This window comes from Eleutherodactylus coqui, chromosome 8, assembly GCF_035609145.1.
Source record: "Eleutherodactylus coqui strain aEleCoq1 chromosome 8, aEleCoq1.hap1, whole genome shotgun sequence".
NCBI lineage: Eukaryota > Metazoa > Chordata > Amphibia > Anura > Eleutherodactylidae > Eleutherodactylus > Eleutherodactylus coqui.
In genome coordinates, this window is record NC_089844.1 from 32,638,736 (window position 1) to 32,664,081 (window position 25,346).

Genomic DNA, 25,346 nt, shown 5'->3' on the forward strand with positions numbered 1-25,346 from the left:
AAGTGTCCGGCTGCGGTGAATGAGGGGCGAACAGCACAGCTTGCTGGGAAACAGTGGGGGTGAACACCGGGCGCTGGGCTGCTGCTATCAGTGGACCAAAACAGCGGTCGTGAGCAGTGGAGCTTGGCTGCTGCTATGAGCGGATGTGAACAGTGGCATTCAGTGGGGGTGAATCGCCAGGTTGTCATGGCAACAGGACGACAGATACAGGCGTCCGGCTTTGCCAGTGACTAAATCAACAGTGTACAAAAAATATATATTTTTTTCTCTTTTAACTCTTTTTTTTCCCCTATTTCCATGAAGCACATTAAACATTTTAGCTAAACCCCACATATGTGATATCACCGCTGGTCCCTCTTCATGGAGAGATTTCTGCAGCGGTTCACACGACGAATGATGCTGCCATGTATTTACACCGCGGGGAAAAACAAAATTGTGGCATGCTCTATTTTAGCGTGTTTTTCCGCTGCATGAGGTCTCCATTAATATAATATTAATGCAGACTTTCTGGACACTGCAGAAAAATGCACTTTTTTCCACAATTGCCCGCAGGGACTTTTTGGTTATCCTCGTGGGATTCCTGCAGCATTAAACCTTGGTTGTATCCCGCTCCATTAGTGGGCAGGAGCCCTTAGGCCTCATGCCCACAGCCGTAGAGGACTCCGCCAGCGAAATATCATAGCAGAGTCTGACACAGCACCCCACAAGACCCCATTCTCACCTCTCCGGATCACATGACGCGCCGGTGGTGGGTGATGACGTGGCCGCCGGTGGGCGGTGACGTGTAATCACGTGTTACTTCCACTGTGTTTGGATTTTTTTTGTTATCCCCGCTGGCGATCGTGGCATAATACCGCGACAGAATCCGGCTCCGGCTATGGGCATCTAGCCTACTAGCTCAATGTTTACGCTGCGGAATTCCGCCACATGAAAGAAACTATGGCATGTTCTAATTGCTGCGGAAAAACGCCCACCACCCGTGCATCATGTGACCCGGAGAGGTGAGTATGAGGTCTTGTGGTGTGCTGCGTCAGACTCCGCTGCGATATTCTGCTGGCGGAGTTCTCCACGGCCGTGGGCATGAGGCTAAGGGTTTAACGCAGTGGGGATAACAAATAAGTCCCTGCTGATGATTGCGGAAAAACGTGCGGTTTTCTGCGGTGTCCGGGAGGTCTCCATTAATACTATATACATAAGAAAGTAAAAAACCCAAAGGCGACGCAAACCAAAACCGTCGCTGTAAGCACCCTGTAATCCAAAACCATACATATTATATATCAAAACATCCGAAACAAAATGAGGAACCCATTCCTATACTTTATTTTAGCCTAAATATACTAATTAAAAAAAATAAAATAGAAATGTTAAATAAAAAATTATATAATATATAACTTTTTACCCCCAATAAAACTAAAAAAATAGAACAAGTCCATGAAAAAGAAATTTAAAAAAATAACCATATGTGTCACGGAAAAAAATTGCTGCAAAAATAATTTTGGTAGCTAAACGAAAAAAAAAATAGGGCAGTAAAACCACCACATGGATAAAATCCCTAAAAAGTTAAATAATGATTAAAAACAGCAAAACATCTGGCTTTGTAGCCGTAGAGTGATTACTATAGCTGTGGGTTTTGAGTATCAACCGCACATTGACAGTATACTAATAGCCCATAGCGACACTGCATACATACTGACCCTAGTCTAATGTAGATGCTTCACTACAAAGACCCTGGTCTGATAGGAGACCTTCCAGTGGGTGCTAGGGTGTATCGTTACGTCAAATAAAATGGATAATGACCCAGTCTGACACCCTTACTCTTTCTGGATAAGCCGAATATTTCTAAGAACTCATCTGTTCCCATAACAACACACAAGCTTGGGTCATGATCAAATTTATCTGGCGCACATATTTACACCGGAGCAGAATGGAAACGTTTGCTCAATATTGTGATTTTTTCCAATGATAGCTGCTTCGTATAAAAGGCCATTATTTTGCAACAATTTAGAGCAAAAAACATATTGCAGAAAATGACCCCGGTCTTACGGAATGATTATCAGATTTTGAGCACATGTACATGATCTTGATGTACATGATATGGTTCTTCTGTTCAACTCCTTAGATGTCCTGGTCTGTACTGACCCTGACATCTAAGAGGTTAAGCGGCCATGTTTTGTCAATCAAAGCCAGGCTCCTGCGGTGATCACACAGGCAAAGCTTCTAGATCTCCACATAGCTAGAACACACTATTACATCATATTCCGCTTAGGCAATTAGAACACACTATTACATCACATTCCGCTTAGGCAATTAGAACACACTATTACATCACATTCCGCTTAGGCAATTGCAATCAGGATGTGAGGATTTTTTTTAGACATGCAACACTCAAACAACAGTTATGTAGTTTTCAATTTTATTGCGGTTTTTCAGAGCACCGTATTTTCATATATTCAATTAAAAGTTCATAAAACATTAATATATTGGGATGTTCATGGGCCATGATTTTTGCTGATAAAAACATTTGATACTGCAATGACATCTTAGTACTCGCGTTACTATAAAATGACACACAGCTTTGTTTAAAACATTTTGGTAGGAGAACACTGTGGCTTTCTTTACCAAGAGAAGCTTCACCCCAGATGTGAACAGAGCCACCTATTTACATACAAAGACAATCTTTCAAATGATTGAAAGATTGAAAGTTTCAGTGATCATTCTGCATAAAGTGTTAATGGACACTAGTGTCCATTAACACTTTATCAGCTTCATTTGCATGTAAATGAGCCTCCCAGAGCCATTTGCAGAACACAGCAGGTGGCCTGAGCTCTGCAATCAGCTCCATTTTTCCTCGCACGGGCTGTCGGCTGAATACAATGTAATCAGCGGTCCGGAGCAGAACACAGCATGCGGTCACTGTTATATACTCTCCGACTAAAGTATGTATTTTATGCTCACCTTAAAATCATGGTTCAGCTAAAAAGTAAATGATGGTAGCATTTACACGCAACGATTATCGCTCACATGCTATCGTTTCAATGAATTTTGAGTGATAATTGTTGTGTGTAAATGGGGGCTTTAGAGGCAAATCTCACCGTCAAGATTATGCTAGTTCTGTGGGCTAGTGTGCTAAAAGTACCTACTTATTGACTCAATATGGTTAAGGCCTCATGTCCACTAGCAAAATTGAATTGCGGATTCCGCTGCGGTTCTCCGCTGCGGAATTTGCATTCAATTTTGCCCATAGAGATCCATTAGCCATCCACGGGCAATTAAATTGTAATTTGTACCCGCGGATGGCATTTTAATGGATTTGCATTTTCTCCTGTGCGGGAGAAGAAATGTAGCATGCTCCATTTTCTGCAGGTCTCCTGCTCGGACGGCTCCCGCAGGCTTCCATAGAAGCCGTCCGGTCCCGCGGTACACCCGCAGCCGAATTTCTGCTCTCTGGCGCGAGAGTGGAAGAGAGCAGAAGTTCAAAAAGAAAAAAACAGGGTGCACAGCGCATGCACGCAGCACGCTGCCGACGTGCCGAGCGCATCCGCCGGGCAGAATGAAAGAAGATCCGGCCGCAACGGAGGGGAACCCACAGCGTCCGGACAGGTAAGAAAAATCTTATTTCAGGCCTCATGTCCCCAGGAAAGGAGGGCCCCGTTGCGAGATTCTGCATGGAGAATCTGCGCAGGCCCGAATTTCCTAGTGGACATGAGGCCTAAAAGGAAAAAAGTTCCAGATTGCTGAAAAATGCCTGCACAAGCATGTTTGTGTGTCACAGTTCTGGGAACGGCAGCAATACCTCTCCTTGGCTCCTCTTCAACAGGGAATAAGAGCACATTTTTATTAATACATTATGATGACTGCATAATTCTTCGTTCGTGAAGCTTTGGAATAGCTGTAAAGGGTTTTCCCATATTATGTCAATTTATATAAATGTATGAAAAGTAAAGAAAAAGGACTTTCTCCCCTGAGATACATTTTCAGCAATGAAAGTGTTGCATTTAATTACATAAAAAGTCCTTGTTCATAATTCTATACTTGCTGCTATAGGTAAAATAAGTGACTGTCCACACCTTCCCCAATAAAACCAACTCATCACCCTGGAGCGTCAGCTAATTGCCCTCCGGTGAATGGCTGACCGCCAGCAGGTCTGCAATCATCCTTAAGGAATTACCCCTCTTAAAGATATCGCCACTCACCAAGGCCGGCTTGTCCACGGGCGATGCGGTATCCCGCGGTGAAGCTCCGCCGCCGAATCTCCGCCGGTCAGCCCTATCTGATAGATAGGCTGACCGCGGAGAAGCGGGGCAATTCAAGCGGAGAATCTCAATAATTCTCCGCTTGTGGACAGGTGCCGGCACTTTCCATAGACAGGGGGCCTAAATGTTATGCGACATATTTCATAACACAGTTTAAAAAAGTATATTGTACTTTTGGTTACCCTCCTGTTAAAATAAAATAAATTTCTTTCTTTCCTATAATTTAGAATAAATTACATACAGACGAAATTATGGCTGCAGGCACTAAGCTGGATCAACTAGATGCAACAATACAAGTAAAGTAATCTCCAGTTGTGGTAAGGAAAATCTTCTTTAAAAGAGTTGTACCAGCATCACATGTTATTCACTATCCATAGGATCCCCTATCCATAGGGGATTAACATCCCCTAAGGCTTCACACAGCCCCTTCACCCATCAGATCCACAATGGGTTTTTCCATGATGGATCTGACAGTTCAATCCATGGCAGAAAATCTAAGGCCGAGCCTGCAAGTTCTGACGTGGATTTTGATGTGTATGTACGCACTATGGTGCAGATTTTCATAGCATACAATAGGATGCTAAGATGATTCCAGATTTTGTCAGTGGTATTCCGCCATCTCAACGGGACATATGGCTGAATTAACCCACATGTTTAAACCAGGTTTTTGTGGCATTTTTTGGATGCCCATTTGATAGCCAAATGTGGCAAGTGTTTGCTGGTAGTTAACAGGAGAAACTTGGGGAATATCTATTAAGCCCTGTATGCCAATTTATACATAACAGAAGGGGAAATATAAAAAAAAAAATTAAAAACCAATCACAGAAAACGGCCATTACTTACTGGGTGAGGAGTGCATATAGATGCATCCTCTCACCATGCAGGTAGCTGACTACCAAATGAGGGAGCGAATTACACCTGTGCAGGACACCGATGAGACAGCCACTCACACTGCCTCTTGATATAGAGGGGGGTGGCTGCTTTGCGTATACTCCCACACATAGTGGATACAAAGTGCCAGACCATTCTGATACAATGGTAGTCAGCTACCTGCATGGTGAGAGGATGCATCTATAGGCACTCCTCACTTAGTAAGTAATGGTCGTTTTCTGTGATTGTTGGCTGTATGCCAATTTACGAGCATACAAAAGTCCCAATTGTGGAGCACGAGCCAAAATTGAAACTTGAAATTTTCCATCAGGCCCCACCGCTTTCTCCAAAAGTGGGCAAGACCTAGTATTAGTAGGCATACAGCCCATAACATTATTATGATTTACGCCAAAACAAAAGGCCTAACATGGTATCGATTCTCAGACACAGGTACAATGACATTTCTTTGTTCAGTAAGTCCTAACCTATAAAATAGTTTTATATTGCACATACTATAGTACATTTTCCATAATAAGACTTCCTCAGAATTGGGACCCCGAATTATTAGATATTTTAAAATCACTGGATGCCCATACATCTATATGCATGTTTGCTTCCATCAGTAGTGGCTCCAGAAAATCAGGTGAAGGGATTTGTATAGCGCCAATTTATTCCCGCAGCGCTTTCAGGCAATTTATTTATTACCCCCACCAAGCTGGGTACTCATTTTACAGACCTCGGAAGGATGGAAGCCTGAGTGAATCTTGAGCTGGCTACCTGAACCATGCGGGGATTGAACTCGCAACCTTCAGGTCGTGAGCGAGAGCTTAGAACTGCATACTGCTGATTTAACACTCTGCGCCACACAAGGCCAAATTATGGTGAAGTCTCTGATACAATGTGAATTGCTGACACTAGAATAATGGTAAAGTCCATGCCACACATGCTTACATAAATGTGATACTGAGTCAGGGAGTCCACCAGAATATCCAGGCCAAGTTCCAGGTATATTCTCCTTAATCCAGCATTAGGATATTTTTAAGGCAAACTGGCTTTTAAGGATTCCCGTCCCCCAAACAAGTGGTGGATTTAAAGTCTTTGTGCAGCGCAGGACACATGGTATTGTTTAACTTAACACCATGCGATATATTTTGGCTCAGTTTTTTTCCTGAAAAGAGGTATTAAATGGAGTAAAAGGTGCAGGAAACACAAGCTTTTTTCGTAGGGTATAAAACGGCTGTGGCATTTGCTTCATATTGGTCTTCCCATCCTTTAAGTATTCCATCTCGCTGACATCTTTGTTGACTTTTGTCATAATGGACAAAATATCCTCTCCCCTGGAAAGCAATATATCACAAATTATTCACGAAGCTCAAAAACAATGGAATGAGTAAAAACCATTTTTCTAACTGGTCAGCCAATGACCATCATGTATTATGCAGAGTCCTAAGAAAAGATGCTCTAGACCAGTGATGGTGAACCTTTTAGCGACAGAGTGCCCAAACGGCAACCCAAAAACCCACTTATTTATAGAAAAGTGCCAACACAAGGGGGCGGGGCTTATCACGACGTATAATTTTTACCTCCGTCGTTCTAAAAAGGACAGGGCCGCTTCAAAATAGACAGGGAGGTACGGACTGTGTTTTTTCTCTGCTAGAGAACTGGAGTACCATTGGTGCGGATTTTGACTTGAAATCGGCTGTGTACCCGCAGCTGATTTCATGCTATGCGGCGCTCCACCTCACTTCCTCTGTAGGCTTCCCTCTGTCAGCGCTCCCTGGCTTCTGGTTCTCAGCGGCCTGTAGTGGCCTCACCTGACTAGCATCACTTGACCAGAAGCGCCTCACCTGAGCAGGTTGCTGGGAACTGGAAGCGCCGACCGTGGGAAGCCTTGTGTAGGTGAGGGGAGTGCCGCACAGTATGAAATCGGCCGCGGATATCTGGTTGATTTCCAGTCAAAATCCGCAGCAATGGTGACTGTTTTTTGGATGTAGAAATGCTGCGAAATTTGACACGTAAATTTCTGCTGTGGACATTCTGTGGCATTTCTGCCACATGTAAATATACCCTAAGCCAGCTAGAGGTATAGTATAGCAATAGTGAGCCCCACAGTGGTCTCAGTATTAATACTATCATTACTGGGGCCGATATAGGGGACACTATATCGGCCCCAGTAATACTATTAACCCCATAGTAGTCCCAGCACTAATAGAGCCCCGCTCCAACCCATATACGTACGTCCTCCTTGTAGTCCAAGCACCACTCCTTCTCTACTCAGCGCTGTTGCGGACTGCAGTGTGTGCACCCGAGCCTCCTCCTCCTCCTGCGCAACCAATAAGGAAAGGTAGGGGAGGAGGATCCTGGGTGCAAATACTAGCATCAGAGTGTGCACCCGGGATCGGCGCCGCTGAATGATTACCGGCCAAGAGCTGCGGCACCCTGGTCAATAATCATTATAGTGGTGAGCAGCTGTCTGTGTGCGTGCCCTCTCTGGCACGCATGCCACTGGTTCACAACCGCGGCTCTAGAATAGTTATTTCTCTGAGAATATATACTAAGCCAGAGCTGGCAGGTCCTCTTTAATACAGCTTCAGTAGAGCAGGCACTAGACATGAGCTGCAAGCTAGTTCCCCTTGTAAACTGTAAGCCCTTGAGGGCAGAGCGCTCTCTCCATTTGTACTGGTCTGCTACTCCTTATGTTCATGTTTTTTGTACTTAAACCCCTTCCTCATATGTACAGTACTCTGGAATTAACATGCTTTAAAAGGCCACTCTGGCAAAACACATTTTTTCATCCCTGCCCCCTCTCAAGTCATTGCCTGTCACACTCTGAAGGTCTCCTATGTATATTACAGTCACTTCCATGCAGTGCAGCCTCCTGTGTGATGCTTATCAGTTACTATCTTGATGCTGAGATTTCTCCCTTTTTACTTCCACTATTCTGTGCTAGCAATCCCATGTTGCATCAGCATGGCATCACATGCTACCACCTGTACCATCCCTGCCTTCTGAACAGGTACACTGCCGTTACCTTCTGTGTTCATCTAATCAAGCTACAAACAATAAGTATACAGTCAGGAGGATGAACTGAGATCTCCTTCATTATAACTGTGTGATCATCATCAGTAACTGTGACCTGTGTCCCCCTCTAAAGAGTTTCTGTGGAAGGGTCCATGTAATAGCATCACACAGATATTATACTGACTGAAAAACTGATAAGTTTCAGAACACACGAACCCAAGTAAACACGAGCTGGCCAGAATCAAGATCACATGACCACCAAAGGAGGACAAGGCCAGAAGTTTCAGATAGAAAGGAATAGCTAAAAAAGGTAATACTAGTCGATTTATAAATATTGGGGGGGCTAGTTACATAACAAATGGAAAAAAAATTGCTGGAGTGGCCCTTTAAAATAAATAAACAATAAATATAGGCAAGTCCACTGACCAGTAGGACGGCATAAGTGATTCTCCATAGTAGGCGAATGGGTCAGTAGCCACTACTAATGTTACTACCGCATAAAGTATGTATAGCATACCATTTCACAACTGCATCTTGCATGCACAGATACATTCTTGTTTTCATGAATTTACTTACTTTGGGACCATTTTCGTCAGGTTTTCACACAGGGCTTGGATGTACCATGACCCTTTTCGGATATCACGGAATGAATAGTAGCCATCCACTGTTGACATCCCAACCAAAACATCTGCATCATTAGGTATGGTTATTGCAGATCTCTTCTCTTCAGCAGAAGACACTGCGTCTGGCTCAATAGCATGTGCCGCCTGAGAACCTTTTCCTTGACACGCCTGTATAAAGAATAGCTTAGGTTTTCCAGCCAACGTTGTGCAATTTTTCGAGGTGAAGTATGCCGTTACTTCACTTATAGGTATGCTTTCATTGTCAATCCCATAGACATTTTGTGATTTTCCATGAGTCAGAATACAGCAAACAAAGCAGTCTCTCTCCGTATGATTCCTTTTACTGAATTCAAGTAAGTACTTGTGAATGTCTGGTGCCGACAGGTCAGTGCGAATCTCCACATCCAGGCCCAGCCACGTGAACACTTTAGTCAAGAATTCTGCAAGATTGCGAGAAAAAAAAAAGCAAACAATGACATAATAGACAGAAAAGAAAACCTGACCAAGTTGACCATGTTGATGAGATTTTTCTACTTATGGTGTTCTTTTGAGCCCCTCTCATCACTTTCACCCAATATGTCCAGTGCCGGTGGTCGCACATGCTCAGTAGTAGTTCAGTCCCACCGCCCAGATCCTCTTGTAAATGAGCTGTGGACTAATTCCTGCTACTTTGCAGACCCGCCAATAAGAATCAGTGAGCTAGAAGTGGCTTCTTCTGATCACTACTGAACACATCTGAGAAGGGAATCAAAATAACACCAAGAGGCACTATAAAAAGTGTGTAACAGCAATATCTAGACACAGGTGTGTCTTTAATTATTACATTTGAACAACTTATGTTTTGAGTGATTTATGCGAGAAATAATAACTATAGGAAAACTGTTTTAACCTCCTATTGATTAGAATGAGCTGTGTCAGCAAGCAGGTGTAGATCCACTGTACCACAACACACTGGTCTGACTTTTGGGTCAAATCTAGAGGCAACACCTGAGGAGCCCCAGTTTTCACCCTTTCATGTCACCAGTGGATTTGGGCTTCACTGCAGGATCCCTAGGCCTTTTACACTAAAAAGGTCACAGTTATTTGGTAGCGGTAGCTATAATAGACCCGAGCGTGTAAACAGAGGCGTAGTTAGAAGAGGAGTCTTGAATCAAAGCAGGCAGTGTATACTTAGGCTAATATATAATATAGGCTAATATACAAAATGAGGCAGCTCGGACTGGGCGAAAACGTGTGTAAGTGGGTAAAGAATTGGCTGAATGATAGAAAGCAGAGGGTGGTAATAAATGGTTCGTACTCTGATTGGACCACAGTCGCTAGCGGGGGCCACAGGGTTCAGTATTAGGCCCCACTCTGTTCAACATATTTATCAATGACCTGATAGAGGGGCTGCACAGCAAAATATCAATATTTGCAGATGACACAAAATTATACAAGATAATCAATGCAAGGGAGGACAATGTACGGCTACAAACGGACCGAGATAAGCTGGGGGCTTGGGCAGAAAAATGGCAAATGAAGTTCAATGTTGAAAAATGTAAGACTATGCACATGGGCAGGAGAAACGGATGTCACCAATATTCACTTAATGGGGTACCACTAGGGAAAAGTGATATGGAAAAGGATCTGGGGGTACTAGTGGATTGTAGACTGAACTGGAGTAACCAATGCCAGTCAGCTGCTGCAAAGGCAAATAAAGTCTTGGGGTGCATTAAAAGAGGTATAGGGGAGAAGGATGAGAACATTATCCTTCCATTATATAAGGCACTTGTCAGGCCTCACATGGAATACTGTGTACAGTTCTGGTCACCGGTGCTCAGGAAAGATGTTACAGTGCTTGAGGGGATTCAAAGAAGGGCAACTAAACTAATACATGGAATAACGGGACTGGAATACCCAGAGAGGCTACGTTTAGAGGAAAGTAGGTTTCATCACCAACATAGAAGGGGATTCTTTACTGTAAGAGCAGTTAGACTGTGGAACTCTCTGCCTGAGGATGTAGTGATGGCAAAATCTATAGAGGAGTTTAAAAGGAGACTTGATGTCTTTCTAGAGCGGAAGGATATTATAGGTCATAAATCTTAGGTTAATTGTTAATCCGGGTATACAGGCAGGTAGGAACTATTAGGGGTTGATCCAGGGAACAGTCTGATTGCCATTAGGGAGTCGGGAAGGAATTTTTTCCCCAAAAGGGCTAATTGGCTTCTGGCCTTGGGGTTTTTTGCCTTCCTCTGGGATCAACACAGGAGGATAGACAGGCTGGACTAGATGGACATTGTCTTTATTCAGCATTACATACTATGTTACTTCAATATGTGGGACAGTGCAGATCAAGTTCAGCACAATATAAACAGGTCAAGAGTCAGGGCAGGCAGCAGACAGAAGAATGGTCAATAAAAGAGGCGTCAGGAATAGAGATGAGCGAGCACCAAAATGCTCGGGTGCTCGTTACTCGAGACGAAATTTTCGCGATGCTCGAGGGTTCGTTTCGAGTAACGAACCCCATTGAAGTCAATGGGCGACCCGAGCATTTTTGTATATCGCCGATGCTCGCTAAGGTTTCCATTTGTGAAAATCTGCGAAATTCAAGAAAGTGATGGGAACGACACAGCAACGGATAGGGCAGGCGAGGGGCTACATGTTGGGCTGCATCTCAAGTTCCCAGGTCCCACTATTAAGCCACAATAGCGGCAAGAGTGGGGCCCCCCCCCCAACAATTTTTACTTCTGAAAAGCCCTCATTACCAATGCATACCTTAGCTAAGCACCACACTACCTCCAACAAAGCACAATCACTGCCTGCATGACACTCCGCTGCCACTTCTCCTGGGTTACATGCTGCCCAACCCCCCCCCCCCCCCCCGCACGACCCAGTGTCCACAGCACACACCAAAGTGTCCCTGCGCAGCCTTCAGCTGCCCTCATGCCACGCCACACTCATGTCTATTTATAAGTGCGTCTGCCATGAGGAGGAACCGCAGGCACACACTGCAGAGGGTTGGCACGGCTAGGCAGCGACCCTCTTTAAAAGGGGCGGGACGATAGCCCACAATGCTGTACAGAAGCAATGAGAAATATAATCCTGTGCCACCGCCATCAGGAGCTGCACACGTGGGCATAGCAATGGGGAACCTATGTGCCACACACTATTCATTCTGTCAAGGTGTCTGCATGCCCCAGTCAGACTGCGTTTTTTTTATAAATAGTCACAGGCAGGTACAACTCCGCAATGGGAATTCCGTGTGCACCCACAGCATGGGTGACTCCCTGGAACCCACCCGCTGTACATAAATGTATCCCATTGCAGTGCCCTGGACAGCAGAGCTAACATCAGATTAAATGCAGGTGGGCTTCGGCCCAAACTGCATGCCCCAGTCAGGCTCGAGTTTTTTATAAGTATACACAGGCACGTACATCTCCCTAATGGGAAGTCCATGTGGACCGACAGCATGGGTGGGTCCCAGGAAGCCACTGGCGGTACATAAATATATCCCATTGCAGTGCCCAGCACAGCTGATGTAACGTCAGCTTTAATGCAGGTGGGCAAAAAATTAATTGGATTACACTGTAGGCGAGGGCCCCAAAAAAATTGGTGTACCAACAGTACTAATGTACGTCAGAAAAATTGCCCATGCCCAACCAAGAGGGCAGGTGAAACCCATTAATCGCTTTGGCTTTAATGTGGCTTAATTGGTAACTAGGCCTGGAGGCAGCCCAGTTAAAATAAAAATTGGTTCAGGTGCAAGTTTCAACGCTTTAATGAGCATTGAAACGTATAAAAATTGTTTACAAAAATTATATGACTGAGCCTTGTGGGCCTAAGAAGAATTGCCCGTTCGGCGTGATTACGTCAGGTTTCAGGAGGAGGAGCAGGAAGAGCAGGATGAATAGAATACACAGATTGATGAAGCTAAAAGGTCCCCGTTTTTGATGGTGATAGAGAACAATGCTTCCATCCGCGGGTGCAGCCTACGTATTGTTTAGCTATCGCTGCTGTCCGCTGGTGGAGAAGAGAAGTCTGGGGAAATCCAGGCTTTGTTCATCTTGATGAGTGTAAGCCTGTCGGTTGACAGGCGGGTACGCCTATCCGTGAGGATTCCCCCAGCCGCACTAAACACCCTCTCCGACAAGCATACAAGCAAGCACCTCCTTGCATACAGCGCGACTTCAGGCCACGTGTCCAGCTTCGACACCCAGTAGTTGTAGGGGGCAGAGGCGTCACCGAGGACGGTCGTGTGATCGGCTACGTACTCCCTCTCACCATCCTTTTACAGTGCTCCCGCCAACTCAGCCTTGACTGGGGAGCGGTGACACAGTCTTGCTGGGGAGCCATAAAGCTGGCAAAGGCCTTGAAGAATGTTCCCCTGCCTGCGCTGTATATGCTGCCTGATCTCTGCGCCTCCCCTGCTACCTGGCCTTCGGAACTGCACCTTCTGCCACTAGCGCTGTCGGATGGGAATGTTACCATCAGTTTGTCTGCCAAGGTCCTGTGGTATAGCATCACTCTCGAACCCCTTTCCTCTTCGGGTATGAGAGTGGAAAGGCTCTCCTTATACCGTGGGTCGAGCAGTGTGTACACCCAATAATCCGTAGTGGCCAGAATGCGTGTAACACGAGGGTCTCGAGAAAGGCATCCTAACATGAAGTCAGCCATGTGTGCCAGGGTACCTGTACGCAACACATGGCTGTCCTCACTAGGAAGATCACTTTCAGGATCCTCCTCCTCCTCAGGCCATACACGCTGAAAGGATGACAGGCAAGCAGCATGGGTACCCTCAGCAGTGGGCCAAGCTGTCTCTTCCCCCTCCTCCTCATGCTCCTCCCCCTCCTCCTCAACGCGCTGAGATATAGACATGAGGGTGCTCTGACTATCCAGCGACATACTGTCTTCCCCCGCCTCCGTTTCCGAGTGCAAAATGTCTGCCTTTATGCTTTGCAGGGAACTTCTCAAGAGGCATACCAGAGGAATGGTGACGCTAATGATTGCAGCATCCCCGCTCACCATCTGGGTAGACTCCTCAAAGTTTCCAAGGACCTGGCAGATGTCTGCCAACCAGGCCCACTCTTCTGTAAAGAATTGAGGAGGCTGACTCCCACTACGCCGTCCATGTTGGAGTTGGTATTCCACTATAGCTCTACGCTGCTCATAGAGCCTGGCCAACATGTGGAGCGTAGAGTTCCACCGTGTGGGCACGTCGCACAGCAGTCAGTGCACTGGCAGATTAAACCGATGTTGCAGGGTCCGCAGGGTGGCAGCGTCCGTCTTGGACTTGCGGAAATGTGCGCTGACCCGGCGCACCTTTCCGAGCAGGTATGACAAGTGTGGGTAGCTTTTCAGAAAGTGCTGAACCACCAAATTAAAGACATGGGCCAGGCATGGCACGTGCGTGAGGCTGCCGTGCTGCAGAGCCACCACCAGGTTACGGCCGTTGTCACACACGACCATGCCCGGTTGGAGGCTCAGCGGCGCAAGCCAGCGGTCGGTCTGCTCTGTCAGACCCTGCAGCAGTTCGTGGGCCGTGTGCCTCTTCTCTCCTAAGCTGAGTAGTTTCAGCACGGCCTGCTGACGCTTGCCCACCGCTGTGCTGCCACGCCGCGCGACACCGACTGCTAGCGACGTGCTGCTGCTGCTGACACATCTTGATTGCGAGACAGAGGTTGCGTTGGAGGAGGAGGAGGGTGGTTTAGTGGAGGAAGCATACACCGCCACAGATACCAGCACCGAGCTGGGGCCCGCAATTCTGGGGGTGGGTAGGACGTGAGCGGTCCCAGCTCTGACTCTGTCCCAGCCTCCACTAAATTCACCCAATGTGCCGTCAGGGAGATATAGTGGCCCTGCCCGCCTGTGCTTGTCCACGTGTCCGTTGTTAAGTGGACCTCGGCAGTAACCGCGTTGGTGAGGGCGCGTACAATGTTGCGGGAGACGTGGTCGTGCAGGGCTGGGACGGCACATCGGGAAAAGTAGTGGCGACTGGGAACCGAGTAGCGCGGGGCCGCCGCCATCATGCTTTTGAAAGCCTCCATTTCCACAAGCCTATACGGCAGCATCTCCAGGCTGATCAATTTGGCTATGTGCACGTTTAACGCTTGAGCGTGCGGGTGCATGGCGGCGTACTTGCGCTCAAACAGTTGCGCTAGCGACGTCTGGACGCTGCGCTGAGAGACATTGCTGGATGGGGCCGAGGACAGCGGAGATGAGGGTGTGGGTGCAGGCCGGTAGGCACTCGTGCCTGTGTCCTCAGAGGGGGGTTGGATCTCAGTGGCAGGTTGGGGCACAGGGGGAGAGGCAGTGGTGCAAACCGGAGGCGGTGAACGGCCTTCGTCCCACCTTGTGGGGTGCTTGGCCATCATATGCCTGCGCATGCTGGTGGCTCCCCAGCTGATCTTGGCGCGACAAAGGTTGCACACCCCTGTTCGTCGGTCGCCAGGCGTCTCTGTGAAAAACTGCCACACCTTAGAGCACCTTGGCCTCTGCAGGGTGGCATGGCGCGAGGGGGCGCTTTGGGAATCAGTTGGTGGATTATTCGGTCTGGCCCTGCCTCTACCCCTGGCCACCGCACTGGCTCGGCCTGTGCCCACACCCTGACTTGGGCCTCCGCGTCCTCGCCCGCGTCCACGTCCTCTAGGCCTACCCCTACCCCTCAGCATGCTGTATTACCAGTAGTGCAGAAACAGAACGCTGTAATTAAATGTGCCGCTTATTGGCCTGTGGTTGGAGGCTGACTTCGCTTACGGAACGCACAGCAGAGCCAGGAAAGAATTTTGCGCAAGCCTGCTGTAACACTTAGCTGGCTACGTATGAATTAGGACAACTACCCCCAGCAGAGACCCAGTACACTGAGGACGGTCACAGGCAGCCCAAATAGATTTTTTTTCCCAAATGTTTTTGGAAAGGCCCACTGCCTACATACACTAAATATGTCTTCTGTCCCTGCCTCACCACTACTGGCCCTGCACTATGTAAAATTACTGCAGACGGTGTCACTGTGGACAGGAATACAGCGGTGATTTAACAGGCAACACAGAGCCAGGAAAGAATTTTGCGCAAGCCTGCTGTAACACTTAGCTGACTGTGTATGAATTAGGACAACTACCCCCAGCAGAGACCCAGTACACTGAGGACGGTCACAGGCAGCCCAAATAGATTTTTTTTCCCCAAATGTTTTTGGAAAGGCCCACTGCCTATATACACTAAATATGTCTTCTGTCCCTGCCTCACCACTACTGGCCCTGGACAATGTATAATTACTGCAGGACGCAATGCTCTGCACGGCCGATATACAAAAAAAAAAAAAAAAAGTGCAACACTGCAAAAAGCAGCCTCCACACTACTGCACACGGTTAGATGTGGCCCTAAGAAGGATCGTTGGGGTTCTTGAAGCCTAAAATACTCCTAACACTCTCCCTATAGCAACTCCAGCAAGACAGCACTTTCCCTGAACTATGTCAGAATGCATCTGTGGCAAGCCGCGGGAGGGGCCGATTTATATACTCGGGTGACACCTGATCTCCCCAGCCACTCACTGCAGGGGGGTGGTATAGGGCTTGAACGTCGCAGGGGGAAGTTGTAATGCCTTCCCTGTCTTTCTATTGGCCAGAAAAGCGTGCTAACGTCTCAGAGATGAAAGTGAAAGTAACCCGAACATCGCGTGGTGCTCGTCACGAGTAACGAGCATCTCGAACACGCTAATACTCGAACGAGTATCAAGCTCGGACGAGTACGTTCGCTCCTCTCTAGTCAGGAATGGAGGGTATAGCCAAAAACAAACACCACGAGTCAGAAAAATGACTAGCACCTGTACCAAGGCCTGTGGACACCCATTTGGTGGAGTCTGAGTCGATAGAAATGTACTGACTCCAGTTTATATATAGATATAATTATTTCAATGTAGAATTTGTTGCATATTTCCTTTCATAGGAATTTAGGGAAAAGTTTTGAAATCCTTTATATTTATGTCCGTCAGGCTCCATGATACATTGATTCTAACTCCTTCCTGCTCCAAAATGTACAGTTACATCATTGTTGGGCCTGTATATGAATTGCCTTACATTTATGGCCCAGTGATTGTGTCAGCTCAAGAGCTCATGCAAGCTGTAGCAGCTGGTACCCTACTGCGATGGCCAGGATCAGAGATCCACTTAACTGCTTAGATTCCGCAATCAATAGCAATCGTGGTATCTAAAGGGTTTGACAGAAGTACTGTTACCCCCATCGGTACCCCTGCAACATGATCACAAGTTGCTGATGTGTTGCCAGGTCTGCCATCTTGGTAGATCCTCTAACAGAGGCAGAATCTAATAGCATGCCCGTCAACATTAGAATGACATGTATAATACACTTCAATACTGAAGTATTGCAGTGTATTATGGAAAAGATCAAGAAATTTCAAGATGAAGTATATAAAAAAAAAAAAAAATATGTATCAGTAATTCACAACCCGATGCACCGATACACGGATGCAGTGCATCAGGTCCGGTGAGGAGTAAGCGAGATGTGAAGAGAAGACCATTTCTCTTAACACAGCATCTGAGCACACATGATAGAGGAGGTAGGAGTATAATAATCATTTTTATTTGTCTAGCTCCAACTTATTCCACAGCGCTTGGATAATAACACTTATTTGTGGAGAATATATATACACATATATATATTATACACATATATATATATATATATATATATATATACACACACACACGCGAATGATTTATCTGCCTGTATAAACGAGCGAGCTCTGTCATTGTTCGCTTGTGCAAATTATAAATCGCTCTGTTACAGGAGCCTTAATCTCAATAGCAGATCCGTTAGATTTTACTTTTTTAGATGTACAGCTGCCTAGACACTATGTATATTGTCTTTTTTATTAACTGTACCTAGGGCTCAATTTTGGAGTAGGGCTTATACTTCAAGCATCCTCACAAATCGTGAAAAATTATTCTGCATCCTCAAAAAAAAAAAACACGAGAAAAATCGTGCTAGGGCTTATTTTCGGGGAAACAGGGTACTTTCAACAGAAATATCACTCACCTGCATCCTTTTCAGTGCCTGGCCTTTTATCAAGCCTCATAAATACTTCATTATTTATGATGAAGCAGTAGCCTCTGCGTTTTCGATTCATTGAATACTTCTGTATCTGTAAGATAACAAGAACAAAAATATGTTTTACAAACCTTCATGAACTGGTCACGAGGGTGGCTGCACAGGGAAACTAGATCTGCTGTGGAAATTTGGCCTATGGATTGGTCCCCCTGTATGATTTTATATTGAGAGAACAAGGCCTTATTGGAAATATGACATATAAATGTGTAAAATGTCTAATTTTTCAATTTCTGAAGGTCATATCTAAGTGTGCCATTTGCAACGGCCTATTGTAGGAATATTGCTGCACTTTTCTGACACTTGTCAGTGTAAAAGACTGACAAGGACAGAAGCTATATGAGATGGAGACCAAATAGTACAGCACTTTTCTGTCTAGAGTCATAGTTTCCATCCCTGTCAGTCATTCCTATGCGAGACACAATTCAAGGAGGTCTCCATCTCAAATATTCTCCCCTATGGCGCTGTCCAGTGTCTCTCCTGGGTTCTGTCCCCAAGCATTTTTCTGGACAGAACCCAGGATGGACCTAGTGCTGGTCTCACAAAACAGAGAGAATTGTAAAATTATTTTTTTGGTCATCTTGTGTCACACATCTCTGAATATGATGAGACAAAGTGTCAAGGTAAGGAAGGACACAACTTGTAAATTCACACCTGTGTTTAAACTGTTTCTATAAGCTGGATATACCAAAGAAAGCAAGATTGTGGGGATGTGTCAAGTGATTAGTCAGAACATGCTTTTAACCCTCTGCAATCCAATTTTGGATTCAGGGTTTCCTAGGGGCTCTCTCTTACTGCCATTGTACAGTGGCGCCATCTGCTGCCCGTACTGCCGTATGGGACATGCTGGAGACGCCCCTGACAACAGAGCGGCTAGTAATCTACAGTAAGAATACCCTGCCGGACGTCTTCCGACAACGGAGCCGTATACCCTTCAATCAGAATGTCTTCAGACGTCAGACAGTGGATTGGAAAGGGTTAATTCTTGTCTTTTCATATCTACATACATTTTATCATTAGAGATGAGCGAGCGTACTCGGAAAAGCACTACTCGCTCGAGTAATTTGCTTCATCCGAGTATCGCTGTGCTCGTCCCTGAAGATTCGGGTGCCGCTGCGGCTGTCAGGTGAGTCGCAGCAGGGAGCAGGGGAGAGCGGGCGGGAGAGAGGGAGAGAAAGATCTTACCTCCGTTCCTCCCCGCTCTCCCCTGCAGCTCCCCGCTCCGTGCCGGCACCCGAATCTTCAGGGACGAGCACAGCGATACTCTGATAAAGCAAATTACTCGAGCGAGTAGTGCTTTTCCGAGTACGCTCGCTCATCTCTATTTATCATATTTACATACAAACAGCAGTTATATTTTTAGCTTCAGACATTGGGGGTTAAAACTGACCTGTAGTTTAGGCTGTTGATTAAGACTGAGTTCAGACAGGTTTTCAGTGTTTTCAGCCATAAGATCTACAAAATGAATAAGTGAAGAGTGAAGCTAATGCCCCTTTTAGACGAGACAATTCTCGTTTTGCCGGCGAACAAGCTGGTGATGTTACTGCTAACTCGGTCAGCCGGTTTAGACGGGCAGATCATTGTTGAGAATTGTCCACTTCTTGTTCAGTATTCCTATATGAAACACTGAGCGGGGAATGTTCAAACCCAACGACAAGTCAACGAGCCAACCATGATTTTTAGTCGACGAACAAAAAGTGCACGATTCTTGTTTGGTCATCGGCTTGCGTTTAAACGGAACAATTATCATTCATTTTCACTCGTTTGAATAAATTTTTGAACTATAATCGTTACGTCTAAACACAGCATAAGGGCTTATTTATATGAGCGTATATTGGCCGGCGTTTTCACGGCTGGCTGATATACGCTTCCATCTAAGCAGTTCCCCCCCGTCCCCTTCTCTTCCACTTACCGTTTTTCTGTCTTTCCCCTCCGAGTGGTTTGCAATAGGAGTGGGCGGGATGGGGGGGGGGGGGGGGGGTGGAACTGCTTAGATAGAAGCGTATATCGGCCGGGCATGAAAACCCAACTGATATATGCTCGTGGGAATAAGCTCTAAGTCTTGGAATCAAAGACTGATGTATGTAAATACATTTAAAATACACAAAATCTGCTGTTTCATTATCACATACAAAGCATGTCTACATAGACTCAAGGACTGGTGATTTTATTATTTAATTTTCTCTTTTGCCACATTGTTAGAAATTTTATTTACCATTTCTTCTGTTTCTATATAGCAAATCACCAGAGACTAAATTGATTTCATATTTTAAAGGCATTGTACCAATATTTCAAGTTATTCCTTATCCGCAGGATAGGGGATAACTTGCTAATCGGTGGGGGACGCACTAATGAGACCCCCGTCAATCACAAGAACGGGTGTCCCGTATCCCTGTCTGTGTCACTGCATGTCCCCCTCTGCCTTTCACAGACAAGTGCCCCCATAATTCTATCAGCCCCACTGAAATGAATGGAGCGTCGACTGCGTGTGCTCAGCCAGCACTCCGTTAATTCTAGTGGGGCTGAATGAAATACCTGAACGCTAGCCACTTGGGTGTCTCAACAGACCCGTTGAAAGTAAATGGAGCTTCAGCATGCTTGCACAACCAGCACTCCATTGTTTCCTGCTCACTGCAGGGGGTGCAGTAACCCCGCAATAAGGAAGATCGGAGAGATGGAACCCTCCATTCTTGAGATCAGTAGGCTTCTTAGCGGTGAGACATATGACACGGATAAAAAATTATACATTTAAAAGCTATAAAGACAACATTCATAGTAACATAGTTCGTAAGGCCGAATGAAGACAATGTCCATCTAGTCCAGCCTGTCTATCCTCCTGTGTTGTTGATCCAGAGGAAGGCAAAAAAAAAACAAGAGCAGAAGCCAATTAGCCCTTTTGGGGAAAAAAATTCCTTCCCGACTCCCTAATGGCAATCAGACTGTTCCCTGGATCAACCCCTAATAGTTCCTACCTGCCTGTATACCCGGATTAACAATTAACCTAAGATTTATAACCAATAATATCCTTCCTCTCCAGAAAGACATCAAGTCCCCTTTTAAACTCCTCTATGGATTTTGCCATCACCACTTCCTCAGGCAGAGAGTCCCACAGTCTCACCGCTCTTACAGTAAAGAACCCCTTTCTGTGTTGGTGATGAAACCTGCTTTCCTCTAAACGTAGCGGATGCCCTCTTGTTACCGTCGCAGTCCTGGGTGTAAACAGATCATGGGAGAGATCCTTGTATTGTCCCCTCATGTACTTATACATATTTATTTGATCGCCCCATAGACATCTTTTTTCTAGAGTAAATAATCCCAGTTTCGATGGCCTCTCTGGGTATTCCAGTCCCGTCATTCCATGTATTAGTTTAGTTGCCCTTCTTTGAACCCCTCCAGTACTGTAACATCTTTCCTGAGCACCGGTGACCAGAACTGTACACAGTATTCCATGTGGGGCCTGACAAGTGCCTTAAATAGTGGAGGGATAATGTTCTCGTCCTTTGCCCCTATACCTCTTTTAATGCACCCCAAGACTTTATTTGCCTTTGCAGCAGCTGACTGGCATTGGTTACTCCAGTTTAGTCTACAATCCACTAGTACCCCCAGGTCTTTTTCCATCTCACTTTTCCCTAGCTGTACCCCATTTAGTGTATATTGGTGACATCCGTTTTTGCTGCCCATGTGCATAATCTTACATTTTTCAACATTGAACTTCATTTGCCATTTTTCTGCCCAAGCCCCCAGCTTATCCAGGTCTGTTTGTAGCCTTACCTTGTCCTCCGTTGTATTAATTATATTGTATAATTTTATGTCATCTGCAAATATTGATATTTTACTGTGCAGCCCCTCTATCAGGTCATTGATAAATATATTGAACAGAATGGGGCCTAATACTGAACCCTGTAGCACCCCGCTAGCGACTATGGTCCAATCAGAGTACGAACCATTTATTACCACCCTCTGCTTTCTATCTCTGAGCCAATTCTTTACCCAATTACACACGTTTTCACCCAATCCGAGCTGCCTCATTTTGTATATTAGCCTATTATGTGGCACGGTGTCAAAGGCTTTAGAGAAGTCCAGATATACGAGATCAATAGATTCTCCCTGGTCCAGCTTAGAGCTTACTTCATCGTAGAAACTGATCAGATTTGTCTGACATGAGCGACCCTTCATGAATCCATGCTGGTGAGGAGTTATTCCCTTGTTCTCCTTGAGGTGCTCATCGATGGTGTCTCTCAGAATCCCCTCGAAAATTTTTCCCGTTACTGAAGTGAGACTTACTGGCCTGTAGTTACCAGGCTCACTTTTGGTCCCCTTTTTGTAAATTGGAAACACGTTGGCAATGCGCCAATCTAATGGTACAACACCGGTCTTGATAGTGTCTAGAAATATTAGATATAGCGGCCTAGCTATCTCATCACTTAGTTCCCTTAGTATCCTTGGGTGTATTCCATCTGGGCCTGGTGATTTATCGATTTTAATCTTCTTTAAAATCAGTTCCGCACTTCCTCTTGCGTTAGGTATGACCTATTTTGTGAGGGGTTCATTTTATTCCCCTGCATCTCGTGTGGTATTTCCTTTTCATTTGTGAATACGCTTAAAAAGAAACTGTTTAATAGATTTGCCTTCCCTCCATCATCTTCAATGAGTTCTCCTGCATTATTTGTTAAAGGGCCAGTGCTCTCTCTGCAAATCCTTTTGCTGTTAATATAGTTTCGGGTTGTTTTTGCTCTCTTTGGTGATCAGTCTTTCTGCCTCCTCCTTGGCAATTTTGATCCTATCTTTGCATATTTTGTTTTTTTCCCTGTACGATTTTAGCACTTCTTCGCTGCCTTCTTGTTTCAGTAGTTTGAATGGTTTCTTTTTTTCATTTATTGCTTCTCTTACCGTCTTGTCGAGCCACATTGGTTTCTTTTTAGTTGATTCTTTTATTTTTAAAGGGAATGAACTGCTCACATGAGGTGATTATGATCCTTTTAAACTTCCCCTATTTCTCCTCTGTACTGTTATTTTTGAGGATATTGTCCCATTTAATGTTACCAATAGTAGTTCTAAGCTGATCAAATTTTGCTTTACTAAAGTTTAGTTAGTTTGTCGCTCCTTGATAAGGCTTCTTATTGAATGACAGCTGGAAGTTGATTATATTGTGGTCACTGTTCCCCAAGTGCCCCTCAACCTGCACCCCCTTTATCCGTTCCGGTTTGTTAGTTAGTACTAGGTCCAGAATGGCCCTCCCTCTTGTTGGTTCCTGCACTAGTTGGTTCAGGTAATTATCTTTAATTACTCTCAAGAACTTCTCCCCCCTGTGAGATTTGCAGGTTTCGTTCTCCCATGTTATATCTGGATAATTAAAGTCCCCCATGATAATTACTTCATTCAGCAGTGATGGTGTATTTGAGAAGGTTTTTTTTTTGTTTTCTTTTAAGAGCTCAAATACCAGGGAACAAATTATACATAACACTAGACACAAGTTTACCACACATTTCTTGTATACCCCTCTTAAGAACTAATTATCCAGATCTACGAGCAGCATGTACAGTAATTACTTCTTTAAGATCTTCAGATGATTTCCAATTACTTTACTATTGGAATATATGTTACTTTTTGAAAGCCAATGGCGTTTCTGAATGGTGTAGCAGATTAGACTAGTCAATAACATTTTATATTACAACAGTCAGAAATATATATTACACCGTATGAAGTACTTGTTACGTATGAATTAGTGCTTTGCCGATTACAGTGAAGAAACAGTTAGGTACAGGTAAGGTATAAAATTTGCATGTGAAATGCATAGTCAGTAATAAATGCATTACCTTTGTAATGGACTGGCTCGGATTCGAACTGAACTGTTATACTCCCCCTTTCTTGGTCTAAAATAGGAATATTGTAAGTGAACCCAGTACAATGCAACAAATATTATACATTTAGATTAGTTTACTTGCACATAACAATTGTGACCCATGTCAGAGGTAACCTCTAAAAGAAAAACCTATCCAGATGTATATTGTGCAGAACCCATAGACTTCTCATGAGCAAACATATGTTAAGCGTGCCCTTTTGGCAAAAATGTGTGTCTGGTTTACACCTCGGCACAGATGAGTGGCGCAAGATGCCTACTCAAAAAATAAGACCTTGATGTTAATTTGTTGGGACATGTTTTCACTATAAATGTCTGTAATACGGCTTTACAGACAGCAGGTCAAGTAGTGATAATGAAAGTTTGTATTGTATTGAAAGTATGCATGGCTTAGCTCGTGGTGCAGCAGGAGAGGAGAGCAGAGGACTGAACCACAGGACAGGAACTACAGCAGAGAGGAGGAAGAAAGCACCAGAGACATCTGGAAGTACCAGAAATATGATTTTGTAAATGCTTTTTTGACACCCCCAAGGGTGACACAACCCCTTCAGGACACAAATACACACAAGTATCCCAGTATCTAAGATACCACAGGTGCTGGGAAGAGCTGGCTACCATCATAAGTAGTGGTGTACAGATGTTTTGGGGGTTGAAAAAGGACCAATATCCATGGAGCTTCTCACCCGGAAAATATTAGGCCCAGCTGTTGGTGTTACCTTAGGTATGATGACAGGGGATCCATTGTTGGGCTTTCTTTTCTAATTATTTACTTTTTACCCAAAATCTTACGTCAATTACACTATAGTGGAGACGTTTAGTTCTTTACTTTTAATTTCCATTTCTAGACTGATAAAGCACAAAGCTGAACTGAATAGGAAGATAGTAATTCACAGCTGCACCGTGAAAGAAGACAGTGGCATGGAGAAGAATAAGGAGCCACAAGTAAGTATGAAATGGGCATATAATGTTATAATTGTTTTTACATGCAAACTTTTCTTACAGGTTTCCTTTGGACCACGGTGAACCCACTTTGGACCCATTTTTATTAGAAGCAGAACACCTGATTTGGCAGTTAGTACTTTGGGTGGCTTTAGCCAAGCATTTTTAGGGTGGGAAGGGACCAGTATCTTGGACTTTCCCATTCTGATCCCAGCCTGGTGCTGTTGGTTTACTTTGGCTGGGTGTTGAAAAAAGGGGGAATCCACACCATTTTTTTAAAATACTTGTTTACTGTAAAATGTTAAATAAGCACTTGTAGACATTAAAGTCCCTTTTATAAATAATGTTTTATATTTTAGTAATCATGCATTAAAGGTAAAACTTAAACAGAACTCACCTTCGGCTGGAGCTCCTTGAGCCTGTATCAAAAGAAAATCATATATTAAATGTTTAAGCAGGATCTATCCAGCTCTCTCCTATCTCTCTATCGTCTGAATTCCAGTTTCAAGATATTTCATATAATATTGAAAAACATAACACGCAGTGTCTGTAAGCTCTGTAGACAACATTGGAAAATGTTTCACTGACATTGGGGGGTTTTAGGGAGATGCCTAACATTTTGACCAATGATTCCTCTAAGCTTTGGCACTTGTTGGCCAGAGCATTTCATCAAAGATGGTTATT

General features: G+C 44.9%; 1 protein-coding gene across 1 annotated transcript in view; it reads right to left on the bottom strand.

Annotated features, from left to right (window-relative positions):
* Nucleotides 1-2,406: 2,406 nt before the first annotated feature.
* Nucleotides 2,407-25,346, bottom strand: part of LOC136576274 (caspase-8-like) — a 36,471-nt gene continuing 13,531 nt past the window's right edge. The window contains exons 6-11 of the mRNA XM_066575442.1: nucleotides 25,060-25,081; nucleotides 23,680-23,736; nucleotides 19,254-19,318; nucleotides 17,795-17,900; nucleotides 8,721-9,207; nucleotides 2,407-6,460 (exon numbers count right to left, since the gene is read on the bottom strand). Of these exons, the coding sequence (XP_066431539.1) occupies nucleotides 6,280-6,460; nucleotides 8,721-9,207; nucleotides 17,795-17,900; nucleotides 19,254-19,318; nucleotides 23,680-23,736; nucleotides 25,060-25,081 (918 nt within the window). The 3' untranslated portion in view covers nucleotides 2,407-6,279. The remainder of the gene's footprint in view (nucleotides 6,461-8,720; nucleotides 9,208-17,794; nucleotides 17,901-19,253; nucleotides 19,319-23,679; nucleotides 23,737-25,059; nucleotides 25,082-25,346) is intronic.